General features: G+C 33.6%; 1 protein-coding gene across 2 annotated transcripts in view; it reads left to right on the top strand.

Annotated features, from left to right (window-relative positions):
* The window catches only part of DAZL (deleted in azoospermia like), a 16,877-nt gene extending 715 nt beyond the window's left edge, over positions 1-16,162 (top strand). Inside the window, exons 2-11 of one of the 2 annotated variants that reach the window (XM_029940835.1) lie at positions 5,600-5,746; positions 6,014-6,105; positions 6,716-6,767; positions 7,179-7,242; positions 7,333-7,484; positions 8,836-8,907; positions 9,647-9,697; positions 10,673-10,786; positions 11,920-12,018; positions 14,167-16,162. In XM_029940835.1, coding sequence (XP_029796695.1) covers positions 5,600-5,746; positions 6,014-6,105; positions 6,716-6,767; positions 7,179-7,242; positions 7,333-7,484; positions 8,836-8,907; positions 9,647-9,697; positions 10,673-10,786; positions 11,920-12,018; positions 14,167-14,220 — 897 coding nt within the window. In that variant the 3' untranslated portion in view covers positions 14,221-16,162. The remainder of the gene's footprint in view (positions 1-5,599; positions 5,747-6,013; positions 6,106-6,715; positions 6,768-7,178; positions 7,243-7,332; positions 7,485-8,835; positions 8,908-9,646; positions 9,698-10,672; positions 10,787-11,919; positions 12,019-14,166) is intronic. The other variant, XM_029940836.1, reaches the window with a different exon arrangement.
* Positions 16,163-16,927: the final 765 nt, after the last annotated feature.

The following is a 16,927-nucleotide window of genomic DNA, read 5'->3' as shown; positions in this document are numbered from 1 at the left end:
GCCGCGTGCGGAGGCTTCCGGCGGACGACTCGCCGGACGCCATCACTGCCGCACGAGGCCGGCCTCGCGTGTGCTGCCACGTGACCGCTGAGCCGCGGGGCGGAGGGTTGTGCTTGGGCCGGGCAGGCGGGAGCCTTTTCTCTCCAGATAAAGCAGGGATTTAAATAAGCTTCACGCACGGTAGTAATACATGCTCTTCGGGGTGTACGTTTCAGGGAGTTTTCTAAATGCTTGGGAGGTGATTCACAAGGTGCAACTCTGAAACTTTGGAACCACCCTTAGGTCTCACGTGGCATTATAGACGCTGTAGATTGTATTATTTCGTATTCTCCATTTTCAGAGGTAGAGGAAATTTATATACGGCTTATATTGCTACATATAAAAGAACATTAAATAAAAATGGAATTATACATAGTATTCTGTATAATCATTTGTGTTGTGTCGCTAGCCGTGTGACTAATCACGGAGTTACTATAAAAATGTACAGTTTTTTTTTTCTCTTCATTTTTAGAGGAAAGGGGGGGAAATGCTACTAGCTTTTTTCCCTGGTTATAACAGCATATTAGCTCACCGGAAAGTAATCCGTGTAAGAAACCAGGTCTGTTCCAACGCCTTTAATCCCTTTTACTCAAGTCTTTCTGTATGTATGCCCTTCCAGATTGTTTTTATACATGTGTTGCATGTAGATAGGTAAGTTTTATTTTATAAAATTTGGACCATGCTACATAATACTTTTTTATATTCTGCATTCTTCACTTAATATAATGGACGTTATTTTTCAAAGATAAATTTAAAATCATTTTAGGTATGTACTATTAAGATATTAGATTGTACCATTACTTATTTTACCAAATTTCCTTATAATGAATAATTTTTCTGTATTAAAACAATACTGTAGTACATAGCTTTGTGTACATGTTTGGACATGCTTATTTTATGAATTCCTTGAAATTAATTGCCAGGAATGGAAACAACTAGGTGAAAGAGTTATGCCCATTTTAATAACAATTTTAAGTTACAGTACACCTTTCTGAGTTGTTCTTGATGGAGCGTGTACAAGTACATATTCTGTGTGCAGAATGACCTTTTCAGTTTTCAATGAGAGGTGTTATGCTTTGTAAAGTTGCCAATAATAGGTGGAAAATACATTTTGATGTGCTTTTTTTCAATCATTAGTGAAGTTGAAGTTTGTCATTAGCTTTCAAAATTTCTTTTTCATAAATTCTTAATTCACTTTTCTATGTGGATGTTTTTCTAAGGATTTATAAGGACTCCATTAATATTCTTTGTCGTTTATAGTGGTAAGGAGTTGCCTTAATTTCCTAATTGTAGTGGAAATTGCTGTTTCTCTTTAAGCCTGATGTTAGCTTACAGCTACATCAACAGAGAATAAGATTCTTGTTTTACCTAGGTTTTTAAAAATTGAATAATGACTATATTTTATAAAATGTTTTTTCGTTGGTGAATCACAGTAACAGATTTCCTAAGAATGAACCATCCTTATGTTTTCAATATAAAGTCTAATTGTGTGTTTTTTATATGCTGCTGGAATTCTGCATCTCTGTGTTGGGGACAGAGGTGGACCATTTTGATTAGGTTTTGTTATTTAGGTGTGTGTTTTATAAAATGAATTGAGAAATACCCTTTTTCTCTTCTCTCTGGATTTTTTTTTCAATTCAAGTGTCTGAATCTTCTTTCTCATACACACTGTCTTCTGTCTACAATTTTCTGTCTTGGTGCTCGCTCTCGCTCTCTCTCTACCTACCCCTCCCCGCGCACACACACACACTCTGTTTCTTTCCAATTTGAGAAAACTCCCAGTGAATGTTTTTTTCTAAGATTGTTTAAGATTGACATTTTTCTAGAAAGTTGGCCATTTCTTTAAGATTGTCTTATAATCTGTGGTCCCTTTATTCAACACAAATGTATATTTCTGCTTTCTTGCTCTTTTTCTCAGTTAGTTTTGTCAGGATTGTTTATTATTTGGATTTTTCTTGTGTAGAATCCAGTCTTGGATTTACTTACAAGGTTTTATTCTGATTTTCATTTCCTATTTCCTGTTAGCCTTTCTTTTTATTAGTGTCTTATGTGGAAATCACTCTAGTGACCACAAATTTTAGACTGTTTTTGTGGTCAATTATAGGTTGCAGTTGGCTTGCATGTAGATATGAGTTGAATGAAATAATGTTAAATAACTGACATTCCAGGGGCTTTAATAAAGATAAGGTTTTTTTTCAGCTTTTAGGTATTTTTGTCATTTCGTTATCTAAGTACACCAGGGAATGTGTTACTGTAACTACCAGTGATGAGAATTGTGTATATGAAAACCTCCAATCCCTGCTACTTACTGTCTTAACATTACTTCTCTCAAAACCCACCAACTCACTTGGAGATAGAATTAAGAGAAATAATTACTCCTTATATTTAATTTATGTAAAATTTGTTTCTTTATGTTTTTTGGTGGTTAATACTTTAACACCAAACTTTTTGCTTTAGCCTAAGCATTTATTTGTGGAGTATTTTTAGCAGTAGTTTAAAAGTAATAAAGGTGGTTTATTGGTTTTGAATGTTGTATATATAAATTATAATTGTGTACAAGTATGCACACAGTAGAAGTTGAAAAAAAATCCCTGCTGCTGCCTTGTTACCATGGAGTACTTTGCTTACTTTGTTAGCTTTGAGCACCACCTGCTGGCTAAAGGTTAAGACATGGTAGTGCCTTAATTTAAGATGTAAATAAAATCATTTGCTGAATATTATGTTTAATATCTTAATTAACCAGACCGTGAATTTGAGTTACTCAATACCAAACCAAATTTCCTGTACTATATAATGGCCTTTTTTTCTTTATCCCAAATCATTGCTTAGTGTCTCAAGTATCCATTTTACTTTTGTTAATAGAATATGAGAATTAGAACTTTCATCCTCAATTCTGGAGATGCTGTCACAGGTTTCTCAACTATGACCCTATTCAAATTTTGGGACAGATAGTTTTTTGTTCTGGGAAGCTGTTTTTGCATTATATGTTTACTGTACCCTTGGCCTCTGCCACCAGATATAAGAAGCACCTCAGTTGTGACAACCAAAAATGCCCCTCCGTCACAAAATCTCCCCTGGTTGAGAATCAATACATTCTCATAAACCCTTATAATCTGGTACAGTTTTCTGGCCTGACATTACACCTCCAAATTAAAACATTGATCCATTGTCATTTACAACAGTTAAAACTAGTTTGTCAAATAGAATGGTATCCAAAGTTTATCCACAAATGAAGGGGAAATTGAGAAGGAATAAACAAAGTTTATTAGAATTTCAGAGCCACTGTTCTGTTTTGAACTTTATAAAGAGCTAACTGAAAAGGATTGGTGAGTTGTTTATAGTGAAGAGAAATCTAGTCAAGTTTCAATAGTTCAAGATATGTGGATTATATAATATAGTCCCATATAGAAAAAACCTAAATTAGAAAACATTGAAAAATGGGAAAACTTCAGAAGTAGGTTTTTACTCTATTGTGTTATTGTGGAATACTACTATATTATAGTTAGAGGAAAGAATTAAGAAGCACTCAAACAGAAACACTAAATAGCAAGTACAGTTGATTCTAGAACAATGCAGGGGTTAGGAACATCAACCCACCCTCCCTCCATGTATTTCTTTGAAAAATACCTGTGAATAAGTGGACCTGGACAGTTCAAATCCATGTTCAAGAATCATTTGTGTGTGCACAAATTAACAGAAACCAAAATTGACAGTTTTGATTTCATCTCTAATTAGTATAGCAGTTTGTAGAATCTTAAATTTACTAGTAACTTCATTAATTATACTTACTTAAATATTACTAATTTCTATAGAAATTATTGTGCTTGCTTGTTAAAAATATGTGTCGGTTTATTTTGTCCTTGTTTTCTCCATAAGCAGAGGTACAGTAGGTTTATGTCTCTTGCAGCCTTTTGTGCTTCCTTCTTAGTAGGTACACTGTTGTTTTAATTTTTTAATGTTTATTCATTTTGAGAGGTGAGGAGGGGCAGAGAGAGAGGGAGACACAGAACTCGAAGTAGGCCTCAGGCTCTGTGTTGTCAGCACAGCCTTACATGGGCCCCGGGCTCACAAACTGTGAGATCATGACCTAAGCCAGAGTCAAGACATTTAACCAACTAAGCCATCCAGGCACCACTCAATAGGCACTTGATAAATTAATTTCAAAGGTGGATGTTCTCTTAACAAATTCTTTAAAGTTCCAATTGAAATTAGTTGTTAATTAATAAAGTATGTACAAACTATGTAAGTAAATGGTAAAACCAAGAAAGCAGCTTTTTAATCTATTGAAAATAAATTCAGATAACAGGACACTAGCTTACGTTGATGTGCCCAGTGATACTTTACAAAATGAATTTACAGATGTTATCTCACTTTATTCTCAAAGAAATTTTCCCAGATATAGATAGCTGCCAAGTAAGGGGCTTACAACCTAGTAAAGGACAGGAACCCAGATCTCCTGACTAAATTTTTGTTTCACTATGTTAGACTGCTTTTCCAACATCTATATTAGCAGTAAATTTTGTTTCAGAAAATTTTACAGTAATCTTATGTAGAAAATCTAAAGATAGAGTTCTGACCAGAATCCAGAAAAATAATTGAGTTTCATGTGTGGGGTCTCTTGATCTGAAAATAAAAATAGTATCATTTATATCTTATCAGCCCACTGTGAAAATTAGAATTATCAGTGGGACTGATTTGGTATTAGGAAGAAAAATGTTATTTCAAAAGATGCTTTGAACACCCTAGCACTAGGGGAAAGGATTGTAAGCCCCTTTTTTTAGCAGGAGCTATTATGATATATGAGCAAATCATGTTTTCATAATCCATTTCCAAAGTAAGTGCATACGAACATAGAGTTATTTAATTACAAAATCCATGTTAATTTTGGTGATTATAAAGAGGAGACAAAAGAATTTGGTTTATAGCTTTGTTATCGGGGTGTCTGGGTGACTCAGTGGGTTGACTCTTGATTTTGGCTCAGGTCATGGGATTGAGCCCCATGTTGGACTCTATGCTATGCTGAGCATGGGGCCTACTTAAGATTCTTTCTCCCTTCCTCTGCCCATCTCCTCTGCTTGTGCCATGGCTATGTGCTCACTCTCTCATGCTTTCTCTAAAATAAAAAAAAAAAAAATTTTAAGCCTTGATGCATGTTTTTGATGCAGATTTTTAAAAATTTCATCTTTTTTAAAAGGATGTACTATGCTTTTTAATAAGGTACTTAGTAAAATGAAAATTTGCTTACTGGCATAGAATAGAATGAGTTTAATAACTATTTTTAGAAACCTGAACTTTCCAGTTCACAAATTCCGTATAAAGTCAGTATTCTACTTTAGTATAAGAGATTTTGATGAGAAACACACAGTTTAAGAATGTACTATGTACTCTTTTGTTAAATTTTCACACTGATCTCCTCTTACTACTTTAAATCCTAAGCCTGAAGTAAGCTGTATTGCTGGCCAAGTTACTATGAAAGTAATTAAATACAAATATTATATTTTACATCATGTATAGTTTTTGCCTAAATATCCAGTGATGATATCTGCTTTCTAAATTACAGTCAGCTGCAAATCCTGAGACTCCAAACTCCACCATCTCCAGAGAGGCCAGCACCCAGTCCTCATCACCTACAACCAGCCAAGGCTATGTTTTACCAGAAGGCAAAATCATGCCAAACACCGTTTTTGTTGGTGGAATTGATGTTAGGGTATTGTATTTCTCTTTTATATAAGATAATATTTAGTGAATAATGGGGTTTGGGCCCAGTTGCAAACATAAGGTTTTTTTGTACTTCATGCAGGTTTGGAATTGGGTTCATGTTTAACCTATAGAGACTAAAAGTGTCTTGACAAGAGCTCCAGGTGGTTTGGGGATTCTTAAGGGAGATACTTCCACATTTTCAAATCTTTTTTTATAGTATAATTGAAAATTTTGAATGCTAAACTTAACTCTTAAGTCAAATTCTTCTTCATAGATGGATGAAACCGAAATTAGAAGTTTCTTTGCTAGATACGGTTCAGTAAAAGAAGTGAAAATAATCACAGATCGAACTGGTGTGTCCAAAGGGTGAGTACAACATACATGTTCAGTATAAAGTAAAAAAACTATTGTGAGTTATCATATCTACATAGAGTAGTGAAGAAGAATTCAAAACTTGTTTTTACATTTGCGTAAATTTGTTGCTTAGCTTGTTTCTTTCATGTAAAGGATAAGTTTGCTGCCAGCTCTTCTTTGTAGTCATTTTCATAGTGTTTGTATGTAAATTTTTCCCACCTTGATTTATTTTACATAAATGGATTAGTCAGTTCAATCAAAGAGCTGTTTTCCTCACTTATTTTACAGTGTCTTAAGTTTTAACCATCTTGCAATACGTAGTAAGTTAAGCAATACGTTAAGCAATACGTAGTAAGTTAAATTCGGGTTCATAGGTAGGAATTTTCAGTTAATGAATGATGTCCCACACTATGTTAACCTTCATGCATTCTGACATAGATCAGGGGAAGAAAAAAGTAATATTTATGGAAAACCGATCATGTACATCTAAAACTGTTTGTTTCAGTATATTCTTCATCTTTCATCATTATAATTTGTCAGTTAACTTCATGGGGTACTAGAATTTTTAGACCATGTACTGTTATGGTGGTGATTTTTATACTTCATTTATCTGTCTTTATAGCTATGGATTTGTTTCATTTTATAATGATGTGGATGTGCAGAAGATAGTAGAAGTAAGTAATCTTATGGCAAAATCTCTTAGTTTATGGATGCAATGTTTAGTGTTGAGTCCTGAATATATAGCCTTGTATAAAATATAGAAATAAAATTCCTGCTTGAAATCCAAACCTAGAGTAATCTTACATAACTTGTCAGAACCTGTTTATTTGTAACTGGACATACAGCTTCATGAACTAGACACGGGAAAGGTTAGAGACAGAGTGTAAAGATTTTTGATCAAATTCCAAGACTCAACACAAGTAGTAAGGGTAAGGTTGCTTCATGCTGATAAATTTTGATTTGGTATGTTCTTCCCAGTGATTTCCTCTGATGGTAGAAATTTTAGAAGACTTGAGGTATTTATGAAAGCCTTAGAAGTAAAGACTTTGAAATTGATTTTACCTTTGTTACTGCTTTATTTTTAGTCACCGATAAATTTCCATGGTAAAAAGCTGAAACTGGGACCTGCAATCAGGAAACAGAATTTATGTGAGTAAGGAGAAGAATTGTCCTTAGTGACACATGTAGCTTTTCAGGAAACTAAAAGTAAGCTTTGTTTTCGTTTTATTCTTTAAAAAGGTTCTTACCATGTGCAGCCACGTCCTTTGGTTTTTAATCCTCCTCCTCCTCCACCACCACCACCACAGTTTCAGAGTGTCTGGAGCAATCCAAACACTGAAACTTACATGCAGCCTCCGACCATGGTGAATCCTATAACTCAGTATGTGCAGGTAAGAATTATATAACATTCCCTTTTCTTTTTAATAGTATTGGAGATCTTACAGATGGGGGCATCTTAAAAGTAAGCCAGTCTCACTTTTTACCCTCAAATCAGATGCACATTTTCCATAATAAGTAATAATACTGTCTCTGAGTATGGGATGAGTGATAGAAAGGAAATCTATTACTTTTGTTAGAAATCTGTTGTTCTTAGTGTTGTTTCTTACACCAAGCTAAAATCTGCTTCTATATAGTTTGTAAGTCTTTAAGAACTGACCTCTAGCCACAAATAGTGTATCTCATTCTTCCCACCCCCCCATAAGATAACTCCTAAAATATTTGAAGGCAGCTTTCCTTATATGTTTGCCTGGTTTATTCTTCTTTAAGTTCGGAAATTCTAGTTATTCATTATTTGCAATGATTTTCAGATGCCTTCTCATAGATTCCTTACTTCTGGATGTATTCTGGTTCTAGAATGGATAGGCTTCTGATGACTTAACTATATTTGTAAATCCTGAGTTTCTGGCATATAATGTGTTTGGATGCTTGAATATTGAAATGGGATTTAAAATATTTACTGTCTCCTGTTGATGAATAACATTGATTTTCTTTTTCATTTTACTTTCTTCAGTTTAAAATATCTTTTATTTTCAAGAAAAGAAAACTAGTAGAGAAGTGGTTATGTAGTATCTTTCGTTTGTTTGTATTTTCCATTCATCCAACATGTAGGTTATACCTTTTGTTATTTTTCTTGCTCAAAACATGGTTAGAATAAAAGACCTTACTTGTTCCTAACATGTGCTGTGATCTAATATTGAACTTGGGTGTGTTCATGTATGATATTACATAGATGTTGTTACTCAATATTCCACTGTTTTTTATTTTCAGTTGTGGGATTAGGTACTGCCCTTAACTTGTAGAAATGAAATACAGAAAGAGCCATGAAGTGTATAGGAGGACTACACATTACTCCATGATATTGTCAAGGAATATAAAACTGCTTAAAAATATTTTTACAAAGGAACAACGATGTATTAATTTAAGTTTAACATGGAGATCTATCTTAATTAGAGCCTTATCACCAGTGTAAGGAAGAACTTGGTGGGGATAAATATACAAATAAGATGAACGTAGGTGGGCAAAATCAGTCTCTTCTGTCATTCATCCCTTCTCGAGAACCCTCTGAAAAGACTAAAATTTGACGGAGAATTTTTCTTCATGAAGCCAATCATTCCAATAGAATTCTGCATTCATATATAGAAAAATGAAATTTATTTCTTTTTTTGTAGTAATGGGAGTGTTACTTTATTATCTTCAAGAATTTTCCATGTTAATCCATTCTTCCATAAACTGTATTTTCAGGCATATCCTCCTTATCCTAGTTCACCAGTTCAGGTTATCACTGGATATCAGCTGCCTGTATATAATTATCAGGTAATTTAAAAAGAGAACAAAATAACTTATTTTGGGATATTATCGAAGCGTTTATATGAATTTCCCTAATAGATTGTCATTTAAACTAGTTGAATATGCTTAAAATAAGAAAGAAAATTAGAAATAGTCTATAATTAGGACCTTTAATTATTTAGAAGTAAGGAAAGGATACTTTGACAGGAATATACTTAGCAAAAAGGTTTCTTTACACTGTTTTCTAAGATTTGGTGTCCTCCACTGTATTTCAGTATGTATTCTTCCATCTTTGCTGTCAAAAAGCTGAAACATCAAGACTGTTATAAGCTTTCTTGGGATAGATCGAAATAAAATAACTCAATTCTTACAGCATTGAATTACAATCATATTTTGTAGTGTTTATTTTAGCTGACTACTACAAAGTAGTAGTTCTCTGAATTTCTGACCATAGATATGACCATATCTATGGGGCCCATGACCATTATCTATGGTAATAAATTCAAAGAACTATCTTTGAGTTTTTCTGAGAGCTAACACCAAAAAATTGAGAAAAAGTTAGGGTTTATATATAAAGTAACAGTAAACCCTTTAGTTATTAGAAATATAAAGTATTTTTTCTTCCATTCTATTTCTTTTACTGCAAGTTCAAGGAACAAGCAGGACAAATAACCTCAACATTGTCTCTCTTTCATGTTTGTGAAAATGTGTAAGAATGGTTAACCAAACGTTATTTCTTATTTTCTTTTTTTTTTTTTTTTTTAAGATGGCACCACAGTGGCCTGCTGGGGAGCAAAGGAGTTTTGTTATACCCCCGGTAAGATAAATTAGCCAAACATATACTACTTTTTCTTTATTTAAAATATTTTCTTGTTTTAAGTATTATGTTTCTTGACCTTCTTCCATTTCACATATGCATAGAAATATTTTTAAGTTCCCTTTCACGTTATGTGTTATATTTTATTCATGGCAGCCCAAATATATTCTTCCGTGGAAGAAACTGCTTTTCATTTGTCACGTGGTTTTTGTGTGCTTTAAGGCAGTGGCTGCTCTGCATACAACAGGTGCTAAGTTATATATAATCCAAGAAAGGTAGTATTAGTACCTGTGCTAATTCTGATTCAGTGAATTTAGAAGTCGTATTGAATCATTCATCTCTAGTGTTCTATCCATTAAAAAAATCTGCTGAAGAGAAGCAAATGTTTTGCTGTGATACTGTTAGATGGTATATATAAGAACACAAAAGAAGCTGTTAGCTCTTAAACACTTGATCGTTTGTTACCTTCTGTCTGTCATCAAGATTGGATCTTTGAATGATATAACATTAGTTCAAATTCTCAGGCACTGGGAAATTCTCAGTCTGTTACTAGATGTTGGAGTTTCTGTTTTAGTGTTTGTTTGTTTTTGAGAGAGAGCACCAGTAGGGAGGGACAGAGAGAGGAGGGGGAAATGCTGAGCTGTCAGCACAGCCTAACACAGGGCTCAAACCCACGAGATGATAACCTGAGCCGAAGTTGGACACTCAACTGACTGAGCCATTCAGGCACCCCTGAAGTTACTTTTTCTTAGAGTTCTTTGATTCTGATTATGCTGAAGTTTAGAATTTTCAAAATAAAAGATTGCCTTACTGCAGTTCGGCTGTTCAGTTCAACATAAAGTTTCTGAAATAACATAATTCAACTTCAACACAGGCCACATTTAAATGTTCAACATCAGCTTACCTATTTTGAAGAATGGATTGTTTAGAAATGTATCTAATGTACATCTCTTTAATTATACTTTTATAATGTAGGCTTATACCACTATTAACTACCACTGTAATGAAGTTGATACAGGAGCTGAAGTTTTGCAGAGTGAATGTTCAGCTCACGAAGTTACTCCATCTTCTGGAAATGGCCCACAAAAGGCAAACATCTAATTTTATAGTTTATATTTTCATAATTACTTTTTGAAATTTTTATTGTAATGGCCCTTTGAGATGCAAGTATCTTTTTTCAGATTTAAATATGGAAGCCAGGCAAAAATAACAAAGCATCAGTAATTGACTAATAATTTGGCATTTTATGTAAAAGTTGATAAAACTTCAGGCACCCCAAATTTTCAGTGTTTACATATAGTTTCTGATTCAGTAGTCCATTCCTCTCTTGATTTTTATTGTTTCTTAAAACCTACTTTAATGCGTACGAATATAATTTGGTGGAATGCAGTAGACCGCTTCTTCAAGAATCCTCTCTTCAAAAGAGAGATTAGTATGAATTATGTCTTCTCTTTTTTTTAACCAGTTTAAATGTTTACTTAGTCAAATAGTAATACACAACTGTCTAGTGGTCTTTTCATAACTTGATATATGGAAGCAGCTCTCAAGAGTGGTGGAGTCACTAGTAATAATTGAGATACTGAAATAGATGGAGTTTCTTTTTTTATCATTAGAACAAATTCATAAAATCGCACTTTCACTCTTGAATTCTCCTATGGGTGGGAATGTGGAAGTAGTTGGTGTGATGGGAATGTGCATAATAACCTTGAAGGATTCTCATTGGAGTGTGTGTGCACATTCCCATCACATCAACTACTTTGTCCATGTGTTTCTGGGAAAAAAATAGTTGGGAACTACTGAACTATAGAGTAAAAAATTCCTTTATTTCATTCATGATTAGAATTTGAAAAAAATATTAAAATAGTTACAATTATCAGGTTCTTTCCTAGATATTTTTCTTCAAATGCTGAAGTTCACTGTTTCTTATCTTAGCAGGAAAAATTTTAAAACTTTAAAATATTTGAGGGTTTTACTAAATTGAGCTTTATAATCAGTACTGTATCACTAAGATTCTAAAATACTTTTAAAATTTGATAGAAAGGCTTCATACTAAGTGACATGTAATGAATTACATAAAAATGTAATGTGTAAAATTTCATATTTAGTATGGATTACATAAGAATTCCTTCAAAGTATATGTATTCACCTTTCTTTGAAAAGCCTGTTACAGTAAAAGGAATAGTCCTTAAATTGTTGGAAAAACTTCTTTTTTTCTTTTCCAGAAATCTGTGGACAGAAGCATACAGACTATGGTATCTTGTCTATTTAATCCGGAGAACAGACTGAGAAACTCTGTTGTTACTCAAGATGACTACTTCAAGGTATAAAAGGAATAGTATATTTGTCAGATATGAAGTATCTTTGTTTCTATATAATATATATTTTGAGATTGCATAGTTTATTTATTTAATTGAACTCTTGTCATTTGATGTTAGTAACTCAGAACTGGGATTGAATTTTACTTGGCCATTATGCTGCTCTAACCTTGATACAGTATAGTTCGTCCTTAAGGATGAAATCATTAGCAGAAGCTTTTAATTGAAAAGGTGCATGAAAGAGGAGAGTTGAAAGAGAATATTGACTTGACCAAATGGAAAAAGAGGAAATGTTAGGTACACAAAGCAGAACCTAACTCCAGAGGTACCATGCAGGTTCAGTTTCATACCACTGCAACAGGGCGAATATACAATAAAGTGAGTCAAATTTTTTTTCCAGTACATATAAAAGTTTTCTTTATACTGTAGTCTATTATGTATCCAATAGTATTGTATCTTTAAAAATGATATACATATCTTAAATATGCTTTATTGTTGGGGTACCTGTAGCTCAGTTAAGTGTCCAACTCCTGATTTCAGCTCAGGTCATGATCTCAAAATTCATAACATCAAGCCCCACATAGCATTCTGGGTTCAGTGGACCCTGCTTGAGATTCCCTCCCTCCCTCCCTCCATGTCTGTCTGTCTGTCTGTCTCTCTCTCTCTCTCTCTCTCTCTCTCTCTCTCTCTCTCTCCCCCCCTTCTACCCCTCCCTCCCCCTCTCTACTCCCCCTCTTCCTCCCTCCCTCCCTCCCTTCCTCCCTTGCTCATATGCACACAGCTGCGTCCTTTCTCTCTCAAAAACATTTTTAAATACATATGTACTTTATAGCTAAAGAATGCTAACCATCATCTAAGCTTTCAGCAACTCAGAATCATTGATCACAGATCACCATAACAAATATAATAATAATAATAAAAGTGTGAAATAGAGAATTACCAAAATGTAACACACAGACACAAAGGGAGGAATTGCTGGCAGAGGAATGGTGCCAATAGACTTTTTCAGTGCAGGGTTGCCACAAACCTTTAATTTGCAAAAAAATGACACGTTTATGAATAAAATGAAATATGGCTGTATATGGATATTAGACTAAAGAGAAGAAAAGTTGGCTTACTCATTTGAGCGTCCAACTCTTGATTTCAGCTCAGGTCATGATCTCACATTTACTGAGTTTAAGCCCCACATCAGGGTCTGCACTGGTGGTGTGGAGCTTGCTTAGGATTCTCTCTCCCTCTCTCTGCCCATCTCAAGCTTCTGTGAGCACACATGTGCATGTTCTCTCTCTCTCTCAAAATAAACAAATTAACTTTTAAAAATTTTAAAAAGAGAAAAAAAAATTGATCATTCAGATGACATACCTGAACAATGTGGGGGGAGAAGAGATAAAGTAAAGCACCGAAAAGAGCTGAGTAGAAAGAAATGGAAGTTGATTAAGAGTTGGGTGATGTGAAAGAAAATGTGAGTGTTTGAATTTAAGAAAGTTCTGGTTTCTGATCTTGGTTATGTCACATTAGACAAATTCCTTGATAATCTTAACTAAGGTTCAGATTCTACAAGTTTAAAATGAGAAGACCTAGGACTAAAGTTCTTTTAAGAGCCCTTTTGTTCAGAGTCTGAGTATGAAAAAGAACCAACTATACTCACTCTAATGAGAGCAGAATATTGTGCTACATCTTCATCACAGGTTAAGAATATACCTTTAAATATGCAAAAGCTTTAATCTTTTAACCTAAAAGTATAAAGTTGTAGTTTGAAGTGTAGTATTTTCTCAAACTGATTTCTACCAGATGCACTTCTTTCTGCAAAAACCGTACTTCTAAAAATTATATACATTTTCCACCAGCTGTCTTTGGGGCATCACTGCCAAATCATTAATTAATAATCTTCATAAAATGGCATGGACTCGAAGTCTTCTGTTTCTAAGTTTACTGAGGTTTCTTTTTAAATTAGTGAATAAAACTAGTCACTGGTACATTTGTTACAGTAAAGTTTAGAAATGCTTCCCCAAAAGGACTACTTTTCTCTCAGTATTTATAGCTTTTTAAACCCAAAATGAATGCTTTAACTATTTTGCAACTATCTTAGGTCATAGTGGTAATATGAAAGTTTTCAATGAAATAATAAAACGGACTTATTTCTGTCTTTTCTAGGATAAAAGAGTGCATCACTTTAGAAGAAGTCGGGCAGTGCTTAAATCTGTTTGATTCCTTCTGCTAACTTTCTAGTCTCATGAGAAGTTGCTGGTTTTGAATATTAAGAGGAGACTGAAAGTTTTTCACTATTAGAGAAATTTAATTCTGAATTTTTCTAAATCACACTTAGACATTCTTAAACAAGTTGTGTTAGATTGCCTAGCTTTATTTTACATTGAAATTCTTCTTCGTTAGATGTTTATTTAGAAACTAGTTCTGTATTCAATATATAGTTGAAAGTAAAAACTAATTGAGACTTTCAAAAGAAATAACTTTAAGATTTATCTGTTAGGATATTTTTGGTTGAAACTGACATTTTAAGAGTTTAAAAGCAGTTGCTGATTTTCAGGAAATTGTTTTGGAAAACCTATTCTGAAAGGTCAGAATTTTGATAGTTTGATACAAGCATTTCACTTCTCCAACAACTACCTGCGAATAGTACAATATTTATACAATATTGTTCTTTACATTTATGATTTGTCTAGAAATTTACCACAAAAGCAGAGTGTTTAAAACTGCATTTTTAATCAGTGGAACTCAAAATATAGTTAGCTTTGTTGAAGTCTTTGTCTAAACCCAGTAAAACAGATTCTAAACAAACAGTCCAATCAGTGGGTCTTGTGTCTATTAGTTCAAAATACTTACTGTAACTAGAATCCCCACAGATATCCTATTCTATTGGGATGGTAATTAGGATAACTAAAATTCTGGGCCTAATTTTTTTAAAGAGTCCAAAACAAACTAAACTTTACTCAGTATATAAACTTCTCAGTGAGTTACCATTCTCCTTTTTTCTTTTTTTTTTCCCTTGAAATGCTAAGCTCAATGGCTACATTTTAAATTGTGCAAAATACTGATATTAAAGAATGCTGAAACTTTTTTATGTCACTTAAAGGTTAATCAGAGTATCTGAAAGAAATTGTTTTTATAAAAACATTTAAGTATTAGTTGTTGAAGAGCAAACACACTTTTATTTTTGCTTGTTAGCCTATTTCTCTTTTTAAAAGTAAAATATGCTTAGAAGAGTCCTTTGACTCTTAGACTCCTTTTGGTGTTTAAATACTTAAACTTAAGTTGTAAGCATAGCTCAAGAATATATTAGAGTCAGAGTTAACAATCCATATCTAGATTAGCTAGTCTCCTTGTTAGATGTGTATTTTGACCATTAGAGCCCCTTTTCTGTCCCCACAGTCTTGATTTTCCAGTCTGTAGCACCATTTTTCCAGGAGGTTTGCTTCTAGAACAGGTGATGTAAAGAAGAGAAGTGGCAGCAAGAGCAGTTTGAGGGCTAACTGAGCCTTAGAAAGGCGGCGGTGGGATAAAATCTTTCTAAGGGAAACATGTGTCCACATCATTTGACATGCCATAGAAATGAGTTTAAGGTGGCTTTCTGCCTTTTTTTTTTTTTTTGGGTCCCTTCACTGAAACATGGAGACTCCATTTATTTCTAACTTTTAAGGCAGCAACCATGGGTTATATTACCAGTCCCCATGGTTGCTTTATAATTCCTAATATTTTTTACTCTGTATCAAAGGGAAGAGTCTTCTAAGGATCCCCAAGAGGGCTTTCTTAAGCCTCAGAATTTGAAAGTGCCCTGAAATTTGTCCTTTAAAAAATTCACTGTGGGGGGAGGGGGGATGTTATGCTTTAACATTCTTATATATATCATTCTGTGAATAAATTTCCACGTTACTCTAAATGATAGCTAAATTCGAAAGAGCCAATTCTAATTATCCCAATTTGACCTTAAGAAAAGATTATAAACTTTTTATTTTTCTGCTTTTTTGTTGGACTGAAGTATTTAAAAGCGTAAGGTAGAAAAAAGAGACAAAGTCCTGAACCTTTCAAAATGGAGAATTAATTTTTTTTAAAAAGTGTTTTATTACCTATTGTTGATACTGTCTTTGTATAAATGAATAAATAGAAATAAAGACACTTTGTTTTTCCAAGTGCATTTTTGACCTACTTATTCATGTCATATCTAAAGAAACGGTAGACATTTGGGTGGGTGGTATGTGACAAGGTATAGATCCTTGAAATGCAGAAGTATAAATACTGTTTATTAATCTGGTAGAGTTTAAGCAAATTTTGGTACATTGTATTTTATTATGTTCTCTTATGAAATTAAAAGGAAGGTTTCATGAGAAAATAATCCCTCTTAGATTGAATTGGAAATAGTTAACAGTGGGTTCCAATGTCGTGCATCAACAGAGCAGTGCCTAGTGCGAATGCTTGTTAAGTCCTACGTGACCGTAGTTTCGTAGCTAAGGTATTTCTGTATTTCTTAATTGACTCATTACCAGAAAAATGTATATTGGTATTAAGGTTCTGTAAGGTAAACAGTGTCTTCTGAATCACTAAGGTTAAGTTTTGATGTGTAAAGTAAACATTTGCTAAAGATTAGTAATCCTTAAATGTCCATGTGTATGCATGTATACACAAACATATATTGGCCATTTTCCAGAATATTTAATTAGCCCCAACCAAGCTAAATAACAGTTTTTAACATTTTTGAGACCCTAAAAATAGATTACATATATCTTAAACCGTCAATTTAAACCTGCTTGACTTGCTACAAAATTCTCAACACAAAACCAAGTCTTTGAGTTTGAAAAAGAAATTTCATACAGTACTTTTTTGGTAACCTGTTGGAAGTTATGACAAAATCAGGTTGGTCACCCCTGTAAGAAGTGTAATCTGTGTGCTTCTCCCTCCCCCC

Source organism: Suricata suricatta, chromosome 5 (genome assembly GCF_006229205.1).
Source record: "Suricata suricatta isolate VVHF042 chromosome 5, meerkat_22Aug2017_6uvM2_HiC, whole genome shotgun sequence".
Lineage (NCBI taxonomy): Eukaryota > Metazoa > Chordata > Mammalia > Carnivora > Herpestidae > Suricata > Suricata suricatta.
This window is presented reverse-complemented; position numbering and strand designations above follow the sequence as displayed.